We start from the raw sequence: 19,144 nt of genomic DNA, 5'->3' as shown, positions 1-19,144 counted from the left end.
TACATTGAGAAACAGCATTCTCTGGAATCCTGAGAATTTGAAAGTTTTATAATTGTATAAAGTTTTTTTCTTGAAAGATCCCTTCTTAGGGGAGGAACATAAGGTCTATAATTCTTTACTTGATTTTATGTATCTGTTCCAGCTCTAAGCATAAATGCTGACTGAGCGTAATGAGTGAGATGTAGAATGAATGTTGAGGAGGGGCACAGGTGATGTCAGAACCCCAGGACAATTATTACAAAAAGTGGCATACAAGTGAAACAATGCTAGAGAACACAAGAAGGGATAAAAGAATAGGGTCATATCATATTAGATGAGGACATGTATAGGTATGGTTAAATGAAAAAGCTAGGGATTCACATCACTTGGGTTTGATTATCAGCTATAGCACTTGAGTGCTCTTTGATTTTGAACAAAATTATTCATCTTCTTTGAGCCTTAGTTTCTTCATCTTTAAATGGAGATAATAGCAGTATATTCTTTACAGGTTTGTGAGGTCGATTAAATGAGACCTAGCATATAAGATGATTAACACCTACCTGACATTTAATTATTTAATATACCCTGTATAATTATACCAATTTTATTTAGACAGAAAATAAGAATTATGAAACAAACGTACATGGTTCAAAATGAAAGGGTCTTTGAAGAGCATCTAATCAGCTCCCTCATTCTATAGATGAGAATAAAGCTGAGTCTCCCCAAAAGAAAGATATTGGGCCAAGGAGCTAAATGATACAGAAGTTGCACAGAGACCTCAGTCTCCTCACACTTAGTAGAGTGCTGTTTCAATTAAACTTCAAGTTGTTTAGCTGTAGTATGTTTGCATTTTTCTGGGTAAAAGTAAGAGAGTAGTAGTATTCACATTTTTTTTCTGGGTTCTGGTCTCAAGGTGATCTCTATGATGTTTAAGACCCAGGAATATTTAATGAGGCATTTGTCCATTTCAGCAAATCACACCACATGCTTTCTCCTACTCTTAGTTCCTACTTCCCTATAAGAATTCTGTGTGGGAGAAATACTGCTAGAGTGAAGCATCAGGAAAGAACGGGAGTAATGGAAAGGGAGAAGAGTAGTCTTATTCGTTTTTCATTGTTGATTGAGCAGGAAAAGAGGAAAGATTAACTATTTGAATATAAATTCAAATCTTTTATAAGCACTAGGTAACTGAGCCTGGTTGTCCCATTTCTCCTACCTCTCACCAGGGGCAATAACATTGGGGTAGAGGTAACCACTTCACTTCTTCACAGCTAAAGAAAGTCTCTCTCTAGTTGCATGAAACAGATCCAGAGAACCATGTTTATTGTTGTTTTATTTAGTGTTATCATTGGAAATGTGGAAAACACAAGAGATAACCATAGTCATAATATACAAAGCTTCCTTATAATGAGTACTTTTTTCTACAACCTCATAGAATTATGGTAAGTGTATTATTTTAAAAGGAGAATTTAGTAGGATAAAACACACTGAATTTTAGTCCAACTACAGCTATGTACATATGCATACATAATTTATGAGCTATGTATAATTTATATGTATACAAACACCACATTTTATTGAGGTAAAAGAGCACAGCGAGGTTAAAAACAAATGGCTAAGCTCAATGTAGGCTTTACAATGCCACTGAAAGCCATTTTACTAGCATAAAGGCCTCCAACATGCTGGTATTAACCTACTGATAAATATTTAGACTGTATTTATATTTTGCTCTCTCGGGAACTAAGCCAAAATAAACATATTTTAAGGCAACCTTTGGAAGTGTCAGCATTTCTTATTTTATCTGCCTTGTGGTAAATGTTATTCACAGTGACAATTAAAAATACTGAACAATGGAAGACAAAGGTTGACAAATTCATCTTGAACCCATTTCATCCTCATAAAGTTTTTCTCTAACATACAGAAAAGTCATATTTTTCAGCAGTCTTCAACTTTCTATTTTGAGGAGTAGGATTATTGCTTTTTTGCCCACACATGCTTACTGAAGCTGCGTTACAGATTTCCAATGTGATTTCATCTTCTGAGAAGCATCTACACAAGTCTCAATGCTATTTTTTAAGAAAACATAGGAAACAGAAAACAAGAACTTATAGAATTCAGGTTGTCCTGGCCGCAAGCTATTCAACACTGCTACTCACTTCCATTGTATCTTTGGAAAGATAAACTACCCAGTACACAAGGTTGAATCCTGCAAATGCAACTGGGAAGAGAATTCGAGAATACTGGTCTATTTTACTGGTGTCTCCAAAGGCTGGCGAGAGTGGTGGGGGCGTGACAGGTGTTGATTGTAAGATGGGCGCTCTCGTGAGCACTTTATTGGCCTTGGAAGATGTAACTATTGGCAAAGACAGAGAAGTGATCCTTTTCTTCAGATGATATTTGGAGTCAGGATGCTGTGGAAAAAAGACAAATATTAAGCCCAAATGAAAGAATAGATATTGCTTAATTGCTTATTTATTCACTCTTTCACCATTGACAAATATTTATTGAAGACTTACTTTCTATGTAAGGTCAAACATCAATGAATTCTTAATAGTATTTGTTGGTGTTACTTTTCCAAGTAAGGCTTAAAATACATTGTAAAATAATTTACTTGCTTCCATCTGACATTCTATTACTCAATACATCAGCAAACAACACAAAGCATGTTTCATGTCATAGAACTACGGTAAGCATTGTATCCTTAGGGAAAGACGAGCCAGGTTGCAGAGGCATAGCCACTCCTGGTTGTGCATTAGTCTGTAGGGCAATGGGTTTGGGCAATAGTGTGTATTGGGAGGAGGGGTGAATTCCAATTTGGAATATGTGGACAATTAGTACAAAAAAATTACAGCCTGGTTTATTAACGCCATTCTTCTGTACACATTCCCAGCCTACATTCACATCTTTGCACACTCATAAGCTTGAATCAGTTATGATTTAAGGATTTAAAAAATAAATAAAATTAGCCTATGTATGCCAAAGGCCAGTGACAAAGAATAAATATCCTTACATTGAGTAGGATGACTGTTCATACCTTGAAATATACCTGCCTCTTAGCTCAGAATTTCTATATCGTACCCTCCTTACTTCCCACTCAGAACTTTCTAACTGGTCTTTCTCTATCTTCAGTCACTAAAAATGATTCATTTACTAAACTCAGATTTGTTATATGCTCCTTTCTATCACTAAACCTCCTGTCTCACTGAAATCATGACACAATCAACTATAGTCTTGAATGGGATGTTTAACACAATCACTGGCAAGTGAGGCTAGGGTCCAGATGGGGGAAATGCCTTCTCCATGATGGCAGGGCTAGCAATAAACTCCAGTGGTCCATTTCAGTGCCTGTTTCATTCCAAAATTTTTCTCATCTTTATTCTAAAGTATTGGGCCTAGTTCAGAGACTCTGATTCTGTTTGATTTAGATTCCTTTCATGCCGTTGGTGTCTAGGGGGCCGTCCTCTGGTTCCTATCTTTTCTTGTCTGCATCCTGTAACAAACACCCTCCTTGTGGCTAGCTTGTCTTTGCTGGGCCTCTGCCTTCAAACACTTGCTGTGCATTACCCCTGATATTGTAAAATGGCCTTGTTTCCTTGCTGGCAGCAAAATCACCACTTTGCTGCCTGGCAGGGTATGTGACCCACGTGGGCAAACTCCCGTGGCTTTAGCCAGCAACACTGCGGCAACAGTATAAGACAGCTTCCTCCCCTGTGCTGGTTGAGCCACAGGACCAAAATGACCTGCCGATGTGGTGACATTTGGACTAAAGGGACAACAACTCCCAAAACTTCTTTTCTATATTCCCCTCTTGATTTTGCTGTTTGATTTGCCATGAAACTTACTGGGTATCTAAATAATAATAGTTATTGCAGAGAGCTTAAATTCACTGTTTTTAGGGGCCACGGAGAAATGTGTTTCTTTACCAAAAGCAAAAACAAATGGTGTAGTCAAGATGTGATTTGAAAAAACCACAGTGAATTCCAAGCAAGGGCTATCTTTCTTATTATCTATTGGCCCAGTACTGTGGTACTCTGGACAGAATTAAATTAGTCATAGGTCTTAGAGGTAGAAGAGAGTTTAAGATACTAGAAGGGCTAGTATACTGCTCTTGAAGAGGAGATGAGGGAAACTTTCTATTAAAAATAGATGGGCCGTGCATGGTGGCTGACGCTTGTAATCCCAGCTTTGGGAGGCCGAGGTGGGTGGATCACAAGGTCAGGAGTTCAAGACCAGCCTGGCCAACATGGTGAAACCCCGTCTCTATTAGAAATACAAAAATTAGCCGGTATGGTGGCTGGGGACAGAGCAAGACTCCATTAAAAAAAAAAAAAAAAAAAAAAAAAGATGACAGCTGAGGACTACTATGCCCAGGATCACCAGGCTGTGTGCGGATAGAAGCTGAGTAACTGTCTCAGTGCATGCTGCCTCTCCTAGAGAACACAGAACCATTTTTCAAGAATTTTCTATCATGTTTCTCAGACTGTAAATTTTCACCTATTAAATATAGTATTAAAATATTCTCTACCTGAAAAAGCAAAAGGTGTCACTGTTTCACCCTCTAAAAAGAGCCATCCTCCTCCCACATATGGAACACTAAAATACTTTCCTCTAGCAAACATTTATGAGAATCATGATAGAGTAGAAAGAAGCCAGCCTTCAGAGCAGATTTTCTTTCTACACTCATTTTGACTTTTAACAGCATGCATTATCTGTCTGAAACATGTTTTTCTTTCTATTTTAGGTAGAAAGAGGGAAGACATGCCTAGTTGTTTGGAATAAAGCAGTGACTATAAAACATTAAATACCATAAAAATGTAAAGCCTTGCTTATTCTCCCCGTTTTTTAGAGATGTGGCGGGGGCAGTCATTTGTGAATCTGTGCATTGTCACAATGTCACAAAAGACTGAATGAGGATTCCCAAATAATTATGGTCCAGACGTCAGAAGTACCATTCAGAACCAAACACCACAAAAAATTTATGGTAAAATGGATATTGTAATTTTACCTAAATTAAAAAATTAAAATTAAATTATATTGAAATTAAAGATTTCCTACATTAGCATTCCCTTTTTCCTCATCTACTTCCCCAAACAATCTCTGTGGAGCGTTTTCTAGGAGTTAAGAGAACGAGGAGAGTTGGAAATCCCTAGATTACAGTTTCATAGCTACTAATTGGGTGCAATATAATTTAAACACCTCCTAGGTGCCATAGGCTCTAATTCTCTCTCAGCTTCAAGTTTCTATCTGTGAAGGTAGGGACAAATATTACTTAACAAGTAACTTTTTTCCTATGTTTTTAAGAATTTAAGAAAAAGGCATGATTTAAAGATATATACACAAACATATATATGTGTATATATATACACATATACATATGTACATATATTTTTTGCTCAGGAATCTTAGCTATATCTATTTTTTAAATCATTTTCAAAATATGTCTGCTTCTCATTCTCACCACTCACCTATCTTTATTTCTTCTTTGTCTGAAATAACATCCACCTGCCACCGATTTTTATCTTTCCCTCATATCTTTTGCTACCAAACTCATCAACACCTGCCATCACTGATTTCTCCAGCCTTATGCATTTTTCTGCCTAGTTATTATGACTCTTGTAGATATTATTATTTTCTGTTTTGTAGGTAAAATTATTTTTGTTGTGGCTTATCTCCTTTCCTAGCATGGAAACTCTTTAATGGTAGAAGGCACATTATTCATATGTATGAGCATTCCACAGTGCCTAGCAAGTATTTAAAACACAGTATTGCTTTGATAAACAAATGCCGAATCAACAAATGAAAAAAATCTAAACATTTCCCAAGATTTGTTGGAGGAAGTAGGCAAAGAGGGGGATGAAAAGTTTTATGATTATGTTACATTGTATTTTAATGCAGTTTTATATTACATTATGAGTACCGGTTCTAAATGTTTATTGTTGACTAGCATTACAAGGCAATTTTCAAATATTATTTCACGAATTTCTTCAAAAAATCCACAATGTCATATTATCTTCATTTGATAGATGAGCAAACGGAGGCTTAAGCAGGAAGCTCACAAAGGTAATGAGTGGCAGGACCTGAATTCAATTTCCCTCTGATGCCACAGACCGCACTCTTAACAATTATTATGCTATTCTTCCTATCAGCTTTAGCGTTTTGGGCACAGTGTCTGAAGCTCAGAACTACTGATCTTTTGGGGCCAATCACTCTTTGTTATGGAGGACCATCCTCTGTGTCCTGGGATGTAGAGCAGCATCCCTGGCCTCTACCAACATGATACCATTAGCCACCTCCACCTCAAGTTGTATCTCCAGACATTGCCCAATGTCTCTTGGGGGAAATAGCTCCCCATAGGAAATCACTGGCTTAGATTCATAAGTGTCCCACTGCCCGGGAGTGATTGGGGAAATTTCTACAGGCAGCAAATATGATAGGCTAAAGGAAATGCGAGAGGCCTCGCTACTCTACATCTGGATAATCAGCTGCTAAATAACTGGCAATTGACAGAACAAGGAGATTGGACATCAGTTTAGAAGGAACACGCTGAATTTCTGAAATGAAAAGAAAGCAAATTTTGTGAGCCGTTTAAGCTACAGGTTTGCTTCAGTCCCTTCCTGCTCTATTGTAAGCATACCAGCTTCAGCTGATGGTAAAATAGGCTTTTGTCAGAGTCCAGATGAGGGCTCAGCTTGGGGCTGTCACTGTTTTGAGTGGAACGCCTGTGGTTTTGAATTTTTGCAGGGCTCCCCTGCTGCTGAGTGCCATCCTGCTTTAGGTATTTATAGAGCACTGCTTTGTTTCAAGTAATGTCATATTGCAAAGGTACTTTAAGTCAAACTGGACTTTATGACAATCAACTATTTGATAGAGGGAAAAGATGTTTAGGAAGTATTTAGACAGATTTTTATATGTAATTCAATGAGTCTCAGTAGGTCTGAGAGGTAACCTATCACCCCCACCATTTAAAACGATATTCTAACCAGGGCTGCCTTACTGAAGGGATAAACCAAGCATTTGTTTTTAGAAAGAGCAAAGAGGGACAACACAAATGAGAGAAAATACTTTTTGGAAAACACTTAGTATTGATAGTTTGCAAAAGTCATCATATTAATCGTTATGGGGAAAATTAGAACTCTGTTGGGTTTTCCTGTGTTTGTGTTTCAGCTGGTAGAGTTGAAAACAGACACAACTCCAGAATTTCTACAGACACACAGCTTATTGGCAGCACTATATTGAATAATTGATCCACGGTGCTAGGGAACATGTCTAGAAAACATATCAGAATGTTTGGAGGGTTCATAATAAAGTATTGGGTGGGGATTTGATAGAAGGTATGGGGAAGGGGCTAACCACCTACAACCCTCGTCTAATCCATCCTGCCTTCCCCATAAATCATACAATGGCACAACCAAGAAGGGCACTGTGATCTTTCTGGCACATAGAGTCTTTAATGGTCTTAATTCAGTCCTTAATTGTAGGGAGGAATGACAGTACTCAAAAAAAATCTGCTCCAGCCTGGGCGACAGAGCAAGACTCCGTTTCAAAAAAAAAAAAAAAAAAAAAAATCTGTGCAATATTTGGAGTAGGCAAGGTAAGCCTTTCAGTATTCTATTCTTCACATCTCTCTACATGGATGAAAGCAGCATGGTAACGGCCCAGTGCACCTTACCACCTTAAAAAGGAGCACAGGAAGGGTATATATCTTATTTCCCTCTCTATGCCCAAGTTTGTAGCAACTGGCTTAGAGTTTCTAGCACAGAGCCAGGCTAATTTCTTTTTTGTTCTTAGCTTAGACATCACTCTGCTAGAGATGAAAACCTCTCCAGACTGAGTTAGACACTTTTGCATGGCTCTTCTGCAGCTCACTATACATCTCTGATGACGGACTTTATTCCAAGGTGTTATTAAGGCTCATTGATCTCTCTCACTTCCTGCTGGACAAGAAGCTCCACGAGGGAAGAGGCCCTCTGATATCACTCACTAATATATCCTCAGCACTCTACAAAAGGCCTGGCACATAAAGGCACTTATCAAATATATATGGTATGAATAATTCAACGAATGCATAAATAGTCAATAAATAGATGCCAGATGGAAAGAAAAAAAAGAAATGAATAAATAAGGCAATCAACATAAATGTAGTAATTGTCCTGACTAATGAAATTTTGGTTAATTTTATGTTATATAATTTACAAAAGGCATCACACCCATGTAAAGAAGAGAAGCTACATTGAGAGTAATGACACTGCTCAAAGGATTGCAGATGGAATGGATGAGTGATTGACTGTCAGGAACATAGTGATAAGGGCTTAGGCCTTTGAAATAACAAGGAAACTAGCAAACTACGCAAAAACAAATCAAGGACCAAAGTTGGTCTTACACACAGTATAGGTACAGGTATACTCCAAGACATGTTAATAGGCTCTGAAACTCATGAAGACATAAGTAACTCTCTAATGTTAAGGTAGAATGCTAGATAAAAACAATAAGAAAAAATCACCATATAAGCGGGAAAAACACTGTTGACAATTTTGAGAAATAAATAATAAAAAATAAAATATCCAATTCCATATGTCTTAAAAACAGAAAGATAATTAGTCTATAGAGCATTTCTGAAGATTTAGCTTTAAGGTGCCTTTTTGGGTTTGAGATCTAGATTTTAAATGCTTGAGTTTCTCCATTACTATTATGTTTTAAGGTCAGAATCAAAGTGATAAAATGAATACATTTTTACCCACATTCACTGTAAGTAGTTTCTAGTGAAAAGCAATGAACATATTAAAATATACAACATAGAATCACATGAAATATCGAAGCACTTAATTTCATTTCAACTTCACCACATTAGTTTGCTGTTTCAATGTCAAACTTATTCAAATAATGTTGTTTTGATTACAACTGAATAGATATTTTTAAATGTCATGGTATTTGGGAGAAAATGTCTTGCAATCAAAATATACCATTGTGTAGTATAAATTGCAAATGTGTAATTTATGTTTGTTCCTCTATATCATATAAGACAACTTGCCAAGGTTTGACACGAACAAATGTAATGCAAATGTCCTATGTAATCACCTATATTTAGTTTTGATACCTTCAAGGTTTACATTGTTTGATTTGGTCATTTTTGTTTTTATGTTTATTTTTACACTTCAGCCTTTTAGAATCAAAATTTCCCTATGTGTTGCTTTAAAACATTTTAAGTAAAACCAGGTTCAGAAATATAATTTTTCACAAGAAAAAAATAAATGCTACCTGCAGGAAAAAAGTACTTGGAGATAATTTACATACCATTTTTCAAAATCTAGCTTCCCAGAGGACCTACTCATTATATGTTACTATTTTAGGTTTATAGGAGACAGTTTTTATCAAAACCTGAGATCTTAAATTCCATCTTAAATTAATAAATTATATCTTTAAAGTAATAGCCTGAGGGGGTGATTACGTTTTCTCCAAGGATTTGAAATCATCCTCTTCTCAGTACTGCATATTTCAAAAAAGGTAAAGCAAAAAAATTGGTCTTTGTTTTTATTTCAATATCTGATCTATGAGCATATTCAAAATAGATCCATTTTTTTTCTGTTTTTGACCATCTTTTTTTTTTTTCACTTTTACTACTTTACTCAAATAAGAAACTGGTAAGCTGAATCCTGATAAGCACTTTTTTCATTTATAGACATATATTAATATGTATATGACCTATGGACAATATATAGATTATATACTTATATGCATACAGATATCTTGTAACAGAATCACTTATTTCTACTAATATGAAAAAATTCTCAGAAACATTTGGAATTTATCATGACAAAAAATGGTTTTAACATTGTGAAGCAAGTCTGCAGACTAGGATATTTTCTTAGAAAATTTATATTTTGGTAACCTTTCAAACTACAAATACATAAAGAATATATTATTAAGTCAAAGGAAGAATTTTGGGACTCAACTATATCCTTAAAATGTTTTAACCTGTGGTATGCACCCTGGCATATTTCAGTCTTTAGGGAATTCTTGGGAAGGGTGGCCTCAGTCTCTGTAATATTGTGGATTTCAGAGGTTCTTCTTCTTCTTCTGATTATTATTATTACTATTACAAAGACAGTATCTAAATATGTCACCCAAGATGGAGTTCAGCGGCGTGATCATGGCTCACTGTAACTTCAAAATCCTGCATGCAAGCCATCTTCTTGCCTCAGTTCCCTGAATAGCTAGAACTGCAAGCATATGCCACCACCACAGAGCAATTTTTTTTTTTTTTTTTTTTTTTTTTTGCAGATATGGGGGTCAGCCTGCTATGTTGCCCATTCTGATTTTTAACTCCTGGCTTCAGGTGATCCTCCCAACTCAGCCTCCCAAAATGCTGGGATGACAGGTGTGAGCCACCGCACTCGGCTTATACAAAGTTTTTGAATCAATTCCTAGATTTTCTACCAACTAGAAACTAATATTTTCCCTCTTCTAGACTGTGTTTTTCACTTGTAAAAGAAGGTAATTAAACTGGATCACTGAATGGCATTTTTTTCTTTTTTCTTTATTTTTTTAAATAAGGGCTAATAAAAAATCCTTAAATTATATATTTCTACATATTATGGGGATGACCTCTCATTTCTTGGAGAAAATATAAATTCTCAAGCAAGTTTCTTAGTTTATCAAAGACAAAATGTCAATAAGAAAATGATCACCTTTTCAGTCAACAAGTGCCACAGATTCTGAAAAGTAAAAAACAAATCGCTTTAAAACTTTTATCATAAAGTTAAACTGAGGATTACTGGGCTGCGTGTAGTTTTCAGATATGGAAATGCTTACTAGAATGGATCAGTTGTAAAAAAATTTTCAGTTCAAAGTGTCTGCCTTACTTGAATTCACAGAGCAAAATATTCCTCTTCTAACAGCTACTCTTTAAGATTTGTATTAAAATAAAAATTTATGCCTGTCAATCAGTTTTATTATCCATTAAAATAAGTATGTTCAGCTTAATTGTTGTTATAATTTACTTTTATGCAAAATTGAAATCTGGGGACATATTAATGGCCCTTGAAATATTAATGTTACCATTTGTTTCTTATTCAAAAACCTCTGGGGACCAGAGCTTAGCCACAGCAAATTTAACAAAAATTTATAACTATTTCTCACTGAATGTAAGCCATTGACTATAAACTCATTGATATACATATATTTAATATACAAATGTGAATATGAAAATGTTTTAATATGAGTCAAATTCTTGGGTTATGACTCAACATTCAGAGAATCTATTATTCATTATTCACAGATGCCTTGCCCTCTTGAAATAAAGCAGCAAGCCGATTTATAACAAAAATTGTCCATTCCATAGAAGTCCTTGTTTCTTTCCTGCACTCTGAAACCTCATTAGAAAAAACCTTTTTTTTTTTTTTTTTTTACTTTTTCCCCCCTAGTTGGTACAAGTGATTTTGTTCAAAAGAAACATCTAAAGGCTTAGAATTTTCTAGTCTTCTCTGAGAGCCTGGAATCTGCCAGTATAAGTGAGGATGATGAAAGAAGAATGCCCAAAGTTTACAGCAAAGATAAATGAAGGATTGTTCCATAGCTTTTCTCTGTGAAGTTGGAACAGAAACTGGCCTTGCTCTTGAAACTATAGTTATGTAACCTGTGCTCAACTCACATTACTTTTGGACACTTTCGTTGTTTCTGATCACTATTTAGGCTGCTTTTTCCTACGGTAGGTAATGATAGAAAAAGTAAACAATTACCAAAACAATCTCAGCTTCCAAAGGTTCAGTAGCTTTTGATATTGTCACTGTGGGTGGGGCTGCAATCTGTGCCTTCCTTTTGGCCTTCTGTGTCTGAAGATTGGTAAAGTAGTTGACAGCTGCGAACTCGATAAGAGCAGAGAAGACGAAAGCAAAGCAAACAGCTATGAACCAATCCATGGCAGTGGCATATGACACTTTTGGCAAAGAGTGCCGGGCACTGATGCTCAAAGTGGTCATAGTTAAAACAGTGGTGATCCCTAAAATAAAAAAGAATAGGAAATGTAATATTAGTACTGGGAATCCTATGGCAAAATCAAATGAGAATGTGTCAGAGGAGAAGATAAAAAACTCTACCAAGGCAAAGCAATTTTTAAAAATATGTTTTGTATTATAATTGTTCATAATTATTAGTATTATCATTTCTGAATCTTTCAGTATTTAGTGAAGTGACATACATTATAACTGCTCAAAAAATTTTGAGTTTGCTGAATTGAACTAGTTATTGTAAAATTTAAGTCATAAATAGTTCTAGTTGTTTAGGGCTTGAGAGAACTTGTAACAAATTATTACCACTTAAGAAAAAAAAAACTTGAGGCCGAGCGCGGTGGCTCACACCTGTAATCCCAGCAGTTTGGGAGGCCGAGGCGGGCGGATCACGAGGTCAGGAGATCGAGACCATTCTATCCTGGCTAACACGGTGAAACCCCGTCTCTACTAAAAACACAAAAAATTAGCCTGGCTTGGTGGCGGGCACCTGTAGTCCCAGCTACTCCGGAGGCTGAGGCAGGAGAATGGCGTGAACCCCGGAGGCGGAGCTTGCAGTGAGCCGAGATTCCGCCACTGCACTCCAGCCTGTGCGACAGACGGAGACTCCGTCTCAAAAAAAAAAAAAAAAAGAAAAGAAAAGAAAGAAAGAAAGAAAAAGAAAAAAGACTTGAATTTCAGACCAATTTTACCAGCTAACATATTAAATGATAGTTAGTAAATAAATATGGTATAAATATTAGCATAAATTTAGGTTACCTAATTTGTTTGTATTTCTAGCTAGATTTTAAGGTATAATATTTACTCATTAGAAGATAAAATTTATCACTTGCTGGCAGTTTTCCTTCTTGAACTATGGCCTGGGGAATTTATACTATTAGGAGATGTATAATATTGATGGTCAACATCATTATGTTGGCATTCTTTTGTAATTTTCAAAAAATCTATTTTAACTTAGCGACTTTAAAAAATCAAGATTTATGATTTCTATTCAATTCAGGTCTATCTTAGAGACTACTAAATTTATAATCATTAAACCCAGGAAAAACACTGGAATGTGTCACTGATGTTTCCAGTTGAAGCTCTTTTTCTTATTATTTAATTTTGTTTTATTAAAATTAGTAGTGATTCTATCTATAAGTGGAACTAAATATGTAGGTTGAATCATAAAAAATTGACGAAATGACAATTTTATATGGTTCAACCTAATAAAAGGGGTATACAACCTATGTATTACTGCGTTCAATACCTTAATCTTTTGCTTTCACGGATTTACATGCAGTTTTTAACTTTCTGCTTTTCCTCAGTTATGACAAAGAAAATCAAGATAAAGCACTGCAAATAGGACACATGAAAGTCATAGGAAACCAGCCATAATTCTCACTGAGACAAAATTTTTGTTGATTCATCACACAACTTGTGATATAATGACAGTGATTTTGCATGATACATATGTCTGGATGAGACAGGAACCTATTTTCTTTGTGGATTGAAAAAGTGCACCAGTGTAAATATTTACTCAAAATACACAAGCAATGAAAGGTGGAGGATGAATGTACATGAAGTACAAAATGTGACACATACCAAAAACAGTTCTTGCTGGGACGGACTCCTTATTGATCCAGAAAGACACCTGGGAAAGAATGACTGTCATAATGCAAGGAGTGTATATCTGTATCATGAAGTAGCCCATCTTCCTTTGCAAGTGGAAGTAAACTGTCATTATAACGTATTCACCTGTTGGAAGACACATAGATCAGTATTATTACTGCTGAAAGTCTGCAAAAAGAATGCAGTTGAATATAAATCTTGACAATTTTTAAATTAACATTGACTGGAAGAAAACAAGCAAAGGTACATTTCAGTATATGAGAAAGCTACTTGATCAGCAGATGATAGAGCGAAGAGACACATCAACTTATTGTTTTCAGTAGGGTTCTTTATATCATATACATAAAAAAACTACTTATTCCAAGATTACACAAATCTTTATATGCACCTGGTTGCAAGATCAGTTTTAAGGAAAGCTACTCATCACTTCAAAACAGCATGCTTAGCTGAGAATGGCTAAGACAAAGGAAAAAGAAATAGATATTTGGAAAATGTGCACTGGAGTCATCCTGAGGGATTATTTCCATCCTTTGGTCAAATTCTTACCTGTGTTAGATTTAATTGTCTCACTAGATACTGTTTGTCCAATCAGATCATACTGGAGAAGGCTTGAAGATTCTTCTGGGACTTCTACTGAGTAAAGTGGTCCTTTTTTCCATGTATATATGATTTCACTTTTGGGATAAGCATCTAAATATTTGAAACAAATTAAATATAGCAGTGAATTTGACGAGTTGTCTTTTTTTCCTTCAAAGTGCACATTGTCTATAAAAAAAGGAAATACAAACATAGATTGCATTTAATATTTTCTTTAATCTTGATGACTAAAGCCTCAATTTATGAGATTGACAGAATGATTAAGTATATTCCTAGAATCACACTGATAGTGTCATGATTCTATTTCTTCCTTGATTTCCAGTATCAACTAAAACCAAGTAATTATGTATTTTGGATGTATTATTTGACTCTCAGAAGCCTGTTGTAACTTACAGCTCCCAAACTTGAGTGGACAAGCATGCCCATCCATAGGAAAGTTAACCAGCCTCATGGGACAGTCAGCATTGATGGTAAGCCTAGAAACATTGAAATCAACGGTTCTGAGTTAGTATTATGGACATATCATTTAGGCAGGGGAAATAGAATTGGAGAAACCTCACCTCATGGTGTATAAAATGGTTCCGTTCTGCATTATTCTGAAGAGTTTATTAGGAGTTGTCATGTTGTGAGCAATGGACTTTTTACCATTTCTGAAAAAGGTGTCAGGCGTCCAGATTTTACTGACCATCAAGTTATTCAGACTCAGAATCTCAGTTGGCCCCCCAAACTTCAACCTCTCATCAGTCCAGGTCTGGCGGAAAAAAACGTCCATCGTATACTCCTAAGAGAAAATAAAATATTTGTGCGGGCTGGAAAGATAGTTTGCTAAGAATAGTTTATTCACTAGCCTATACACCCAATCTCAAAACTTAAGCAATAAAGCAACTTTTTATCGCAATAATTTCTCACAAAGCTGTAATTTTAGCCAGTTATTATTATTCTCAAACTCAGAAAGTTTGCATTGTTATAAAAGATAGTGCTGTGATATGTAAACTTCCCTCCTCCACCTTGACTTTCCTTAATATTCTTCCTCTTTATCTATCCAGTCGTCCATATTTCCATCTATCAATATGTCCTCCTTAATCTAGAAAAAAATTATGGAAATATTTAGTTTAGCCTTTGTGCTAGCTGGCCTTTATACCATCGGTTAGACTAACTATTCCCCTTTGCACCTCATTCACCCTCAAAGGTATCTCAGAGCTTCAGAGTACCATTCAGTAAAATTCCACACATAGATAAACCTTACTTGATAAACACACTATAGCTGCACATCAAAATTATTTTATATTGTTCTCAGGGAACATATAAACAAGTGTTACTGTGACTATTCTAAAGAGGGTATCATTTAAGTATGTATCATCAAAATTATGAATTAATCTGTGGCTTTTATGAAATAACATTAAAATGTTTAAGAATTATAATAAGAGCTATTGCAAAAGTCAATAACAAATAACAACTTGTAATTATATCAAAGTATTGCCAATAATTGCTTTGCCTACTATATAAATTCCTTTATGAAACTTATTATGGCAAGCAGTGATTACATTTTAAAAATATAATTTGACAAGCAATATACCCATACAATAATGACTCATGATATAATAGGGACCTATTGCACAAGTAAACTGTAAAAACAGACACAAGCATAAGATAGAACACTAAGTATACTCAGACTTCAACAATTCAATAGCAAATTGTTGTAGTTGTTTATACTTGGGGTGGCTTAGAACGCGAATGAAAAATATGATACTAAAATAATTCAGGATTCTGAATATTGCTAACTCTTCTTTCTCCTTATATAGTAAGATAATCATCTCTTGAATAAAGCCCTTCCTCCCTCTTTCCTTTTCTTTCAATTTTATTTCTTCCTTCTTTTCCTCCATATCCCTTTCTCTTCTTCCTTTACTCCTTCCTTTTTGCTTTCTTTACATCTTCTTTTCTTGCCAACTTAAAAAAGCAGAAAATGAAGAAGTCTCCAATAACTGTTTCTTTAGAATTACATTTCCCTAATAAAAACCTAATGATGAACCTCTTTAAAGACAGTTATGTTTACTTCAGCATTCATATTTACACTTCCGTTTTAGAGAGAAATGCCACCTGAGAACCGTAAAAGAATACCATGATACACTTTGTTCTAAAAGATGAGTTCAAGTTTGCATTGCTACTTACTATAAATACCCTCTTATGAATGCTACAGCCATCTGTACCTGGAACAGAGTCCCCAGAACACCTACTGGTCCATCCTCAATGTAAAAGGTGGAGAGCATGAGCCTTTCCAAATGACCTCTTTACAGTTTTATTAAAATATACTGATAATGATGTTGCCACAAAAGACAATTATGCTTTAGGTTTTATAGACATACTCAATAAACTTTTATATGGAATAAGATCTGTGTGTTTTTTTTCTTCCTCCAATAAATTTGCTGGAGCTTCACAAAGAAAAGGGAACATCTCTTCTCTTTGGAGGGAAGAATTAGTACATAGTATGTGGATGGAAGAGAGGACATAATTTTAAAAAGTCCCTCAGCTTAAAATGTTCAAGCCCTTAGTGAAATGTGAAGATCAAGCCAGTAATCCGCTCTAATGGTCATGCCCTCCCAGCATGAATACACATATTGTGTCATGAATCTGGAGCCAAGCTTGGCGGCAATGCCCATTATCATTAGTTTTGGGACTCCACTCTTCTCCCCGAAATGAAAACACCCAACTCACTTAGAACTTACTCACCATCTCCACATCTGACACGGGCCCAAAACTGGTCACATAAATGTCTGTTTTGACTTCAGTGACAGCACCTGAAATTAGCCCAGAGGGATGAAACAATTATCACCACTGATGTTAAGGGGATTGATCTCAGCCCTCTACCACCAAACCCCTTACTTATCATAGCCAGTATCTGCAATGTGTCCTATTGCATTCCAGTAGTGGGGATCCTTGGGTCTCTCAACTCTGAAAACTCACGTCAGTGTCCTTATCTAGAATTTATTCTAGTCAATTGGGAGAACATTAAGGAATGAAAGAAGCTAGATTCGTTCTAATGAAAATGATAATAAAGCACAATGTGCACATGTACCCTAAAACTTAAAAGTATAATAAAAAAAAGAAAATGATAATAACTAATGTATATTGATGGCTTTAATGGGAAAGTGCTAAGAAAACTGTTTTACATGAATAATCTCATTTTGCACTTATACAACTCTATGAGGCAAACATTGATCATATACCCACACTACAATTTAGGAAATGAGGCTTAGAGAGTTCAGATAACTTGAACAAGGCTACTAATGGTGGATGAGGCAGAGACTGGATGGGAACATACACATGGTCTCTCTCCCGTACCCCTGCCCCTTCCCACTACCTAGTTTCTGACTCTTCTGGGTCTTCAAAGGGCAGAAACGGAGGAAGGAAACTACAGGTGCTTGTGTAGCAAAGATGCAGCTTCTTACCTCCAAATCCTGGCCGCAGCCGATTGTCATAGCCTTCAAGCAAGTTGTCCAGGATCCGACTGACGTTTTCTGAGTAGAAGTTGCCTTCAACTTCGAGTTTCCCTAGGGCATTTTCTAGCCTGTGTGTAGACAGTCAATGATCCTTACTTCCAGGCTCAGAAAAGAGGTTTTGTCTAATCTACTCTATTCCACCCTGTTACAAATACATGCTACACCACTTCTGGCCTCTTTCATGATTTGATATAGGAGTCACCCAATGGATGTATACTTTTCCTTTCCTCTGAGATAAAAAGAAAAATCAGGAAAAAGGATCTTACTCACCACAGAATAATGCACAGCCAGGGCAGAGACGACGCCATCCTGCAGTGCACTGAAATGCAGAATTCACCCTCCTAGGGTTGTCCTCCCTGCTAGCCAGCTCTTCTCTGCCAATCAACTGGAGAAATCTTTCAAACCCTTCATATCTCTGTTCCTTGTTTGCCTCAAGTCAGTAATCCAACAGATAAAGAGGTTGCCTAAAAATTTGCAGGATTCCCCTGGCTCCCTTCTTTCTTGTTTCCTTATTTTCACTTGGAACAAGGTGGTTTGTGGTCTTAGATTATGTCCTGCAGACACCCAGGCTCCTCTGACTGACTCAGTTGGGAAATGAGAGTCTGAAGGGACAGTGCATGGTCAGAGAGCAGTGACAATAATGGAATAAGGCATTAAGGGAGATTAGAAGGAAGAAATCCACTGCCAGTTTTGGCATGGAATTAGCAGGGCCCTGTGAGGAAATCTGGAAAGCATTGGCATCTTGCTGATTGAGATTATGTTCCAATAGGCTCAGCGTTTATTATTTTTATGGTTCACAGAAGGATTCCTACACAGCTCTTACTGTTTAAAAAGTCTAACACTATTGCGACCCTCTTGGATTCCCTTTCTGATTTTCATCAGCATTACTAGCTACAGCCACGCCCTTATGTATTTAAAGATTATTGCTAATGATTTATTTACCAGCACTTGTAACACAACAGAACAACTCGCAGCCATCTTGCTGTGGATTAAATATTTTTTTAAAGATACTTTGCTGACGCTTCTTGTCAAAGGTGTGTCATCTTAAGCTAAGACAGAAGTGGGATCTACTGCTATCATTAGAGGCCTGGTCAGTTTCTTGAATGCCACCTATAGGAGACAATGCCTGAGAAATAGCAGGTTAAGGCTGCTCATGCAGAAATGTTGCAAAAATAAAGCATCTATAGACGTGGTTAATGTTGATGATTCTGGCACTGTTTTATCAGGCTTGCCACAGGTCGAAAGGAAAATGTCTGAATCCAAGAAACAGCATTCTATTCTCAGTTCTGCTAGGAGGAAGTTGTAGTCAAAAAAAGTTCATTTAAGCCTTAAAGTTTTAATCTTTTCTTTAAATAAAAATTTATTAAATAAAAAATTTATTAAATAAAAAAATTTTTAAAGGCATTGTGAATATATATGTCTGTGTGTATACCTATTCTATAGAATATAGAATACCTA

At 36.0% G+C, this 19,144-nt stretch overlaps 1 protein-coding gene across 2 annotated transcripts; it reads right to left on the bottom strand.

Annotated features, from left to right (window-relative positions):
• Positions 1 to 1,294: 1,294 nt before the first annotated feature.
• GABRA6 (gamma-aminobutyric acid type A receptor subunit alpha6) lies at positions 1,295 to 18,713 on the bottom strand. 2 transcript variants are annotated; one of them, XM_055387050.2, is made up of 9 exons: positions 17,957 to 18,713; positions 17,636 to 17,754; positions 16,917 to 16,984; positions 14,750 to 14,970; positions 14,583 to 14,665; positions 14,139 to 14,357; positions 13,566 to 13,718; positions 11,715 to 11,974; positions 1,295 to 2,390 (listed from the first exon to the last, which is right to left on the bottom strand). In XM_055387050.2, the coding sequence occupies exons 1-9, from the start codon at positions 17,992 to 17,994 to the stop codon at positions 2,115 to 2,117; spliced, it is 1,437 nt and encodes a 478-aa protein (XP_055243025.2). In that variant the 5' UTR covers positions 17,995 to 18,713; the 3' UTR covers positions 1,295 to 2,114. The 2 variants fall into 2 exon arrangements, with proteins under 2 accessions (XP_055243025.2, XP_004042993.3); XM_004042945.4 differs by having other exon boundaries at positions 14,139 to 14,282; positions 17,957 to 18,530.
• Between the last annotated feature and the right edge of the window lie 431 nt (positions 18,714 to 19,144).

Source organism: Gorilla gorilla, chromosome 4 (genome assembly GCF_029281585.2).
Source record: "Gorilla gorilla gorilla isolate KB3781 chromosome 4, NHGRI_mGorGor1-v2.1_pri, whole genome shotgun sequence".
Classification (NCBI taxonomy): domain Eukaryota; kingdom Metazoa; phylum Chordata; class Mammalia; order Primates; family Hominidae; genus Gorilla; species Gorilla gorilla.
Note: the sequence above shows the minus strand (reverse complement) of the source record. Positions and strands in the feature narration are given on the sequence as shown.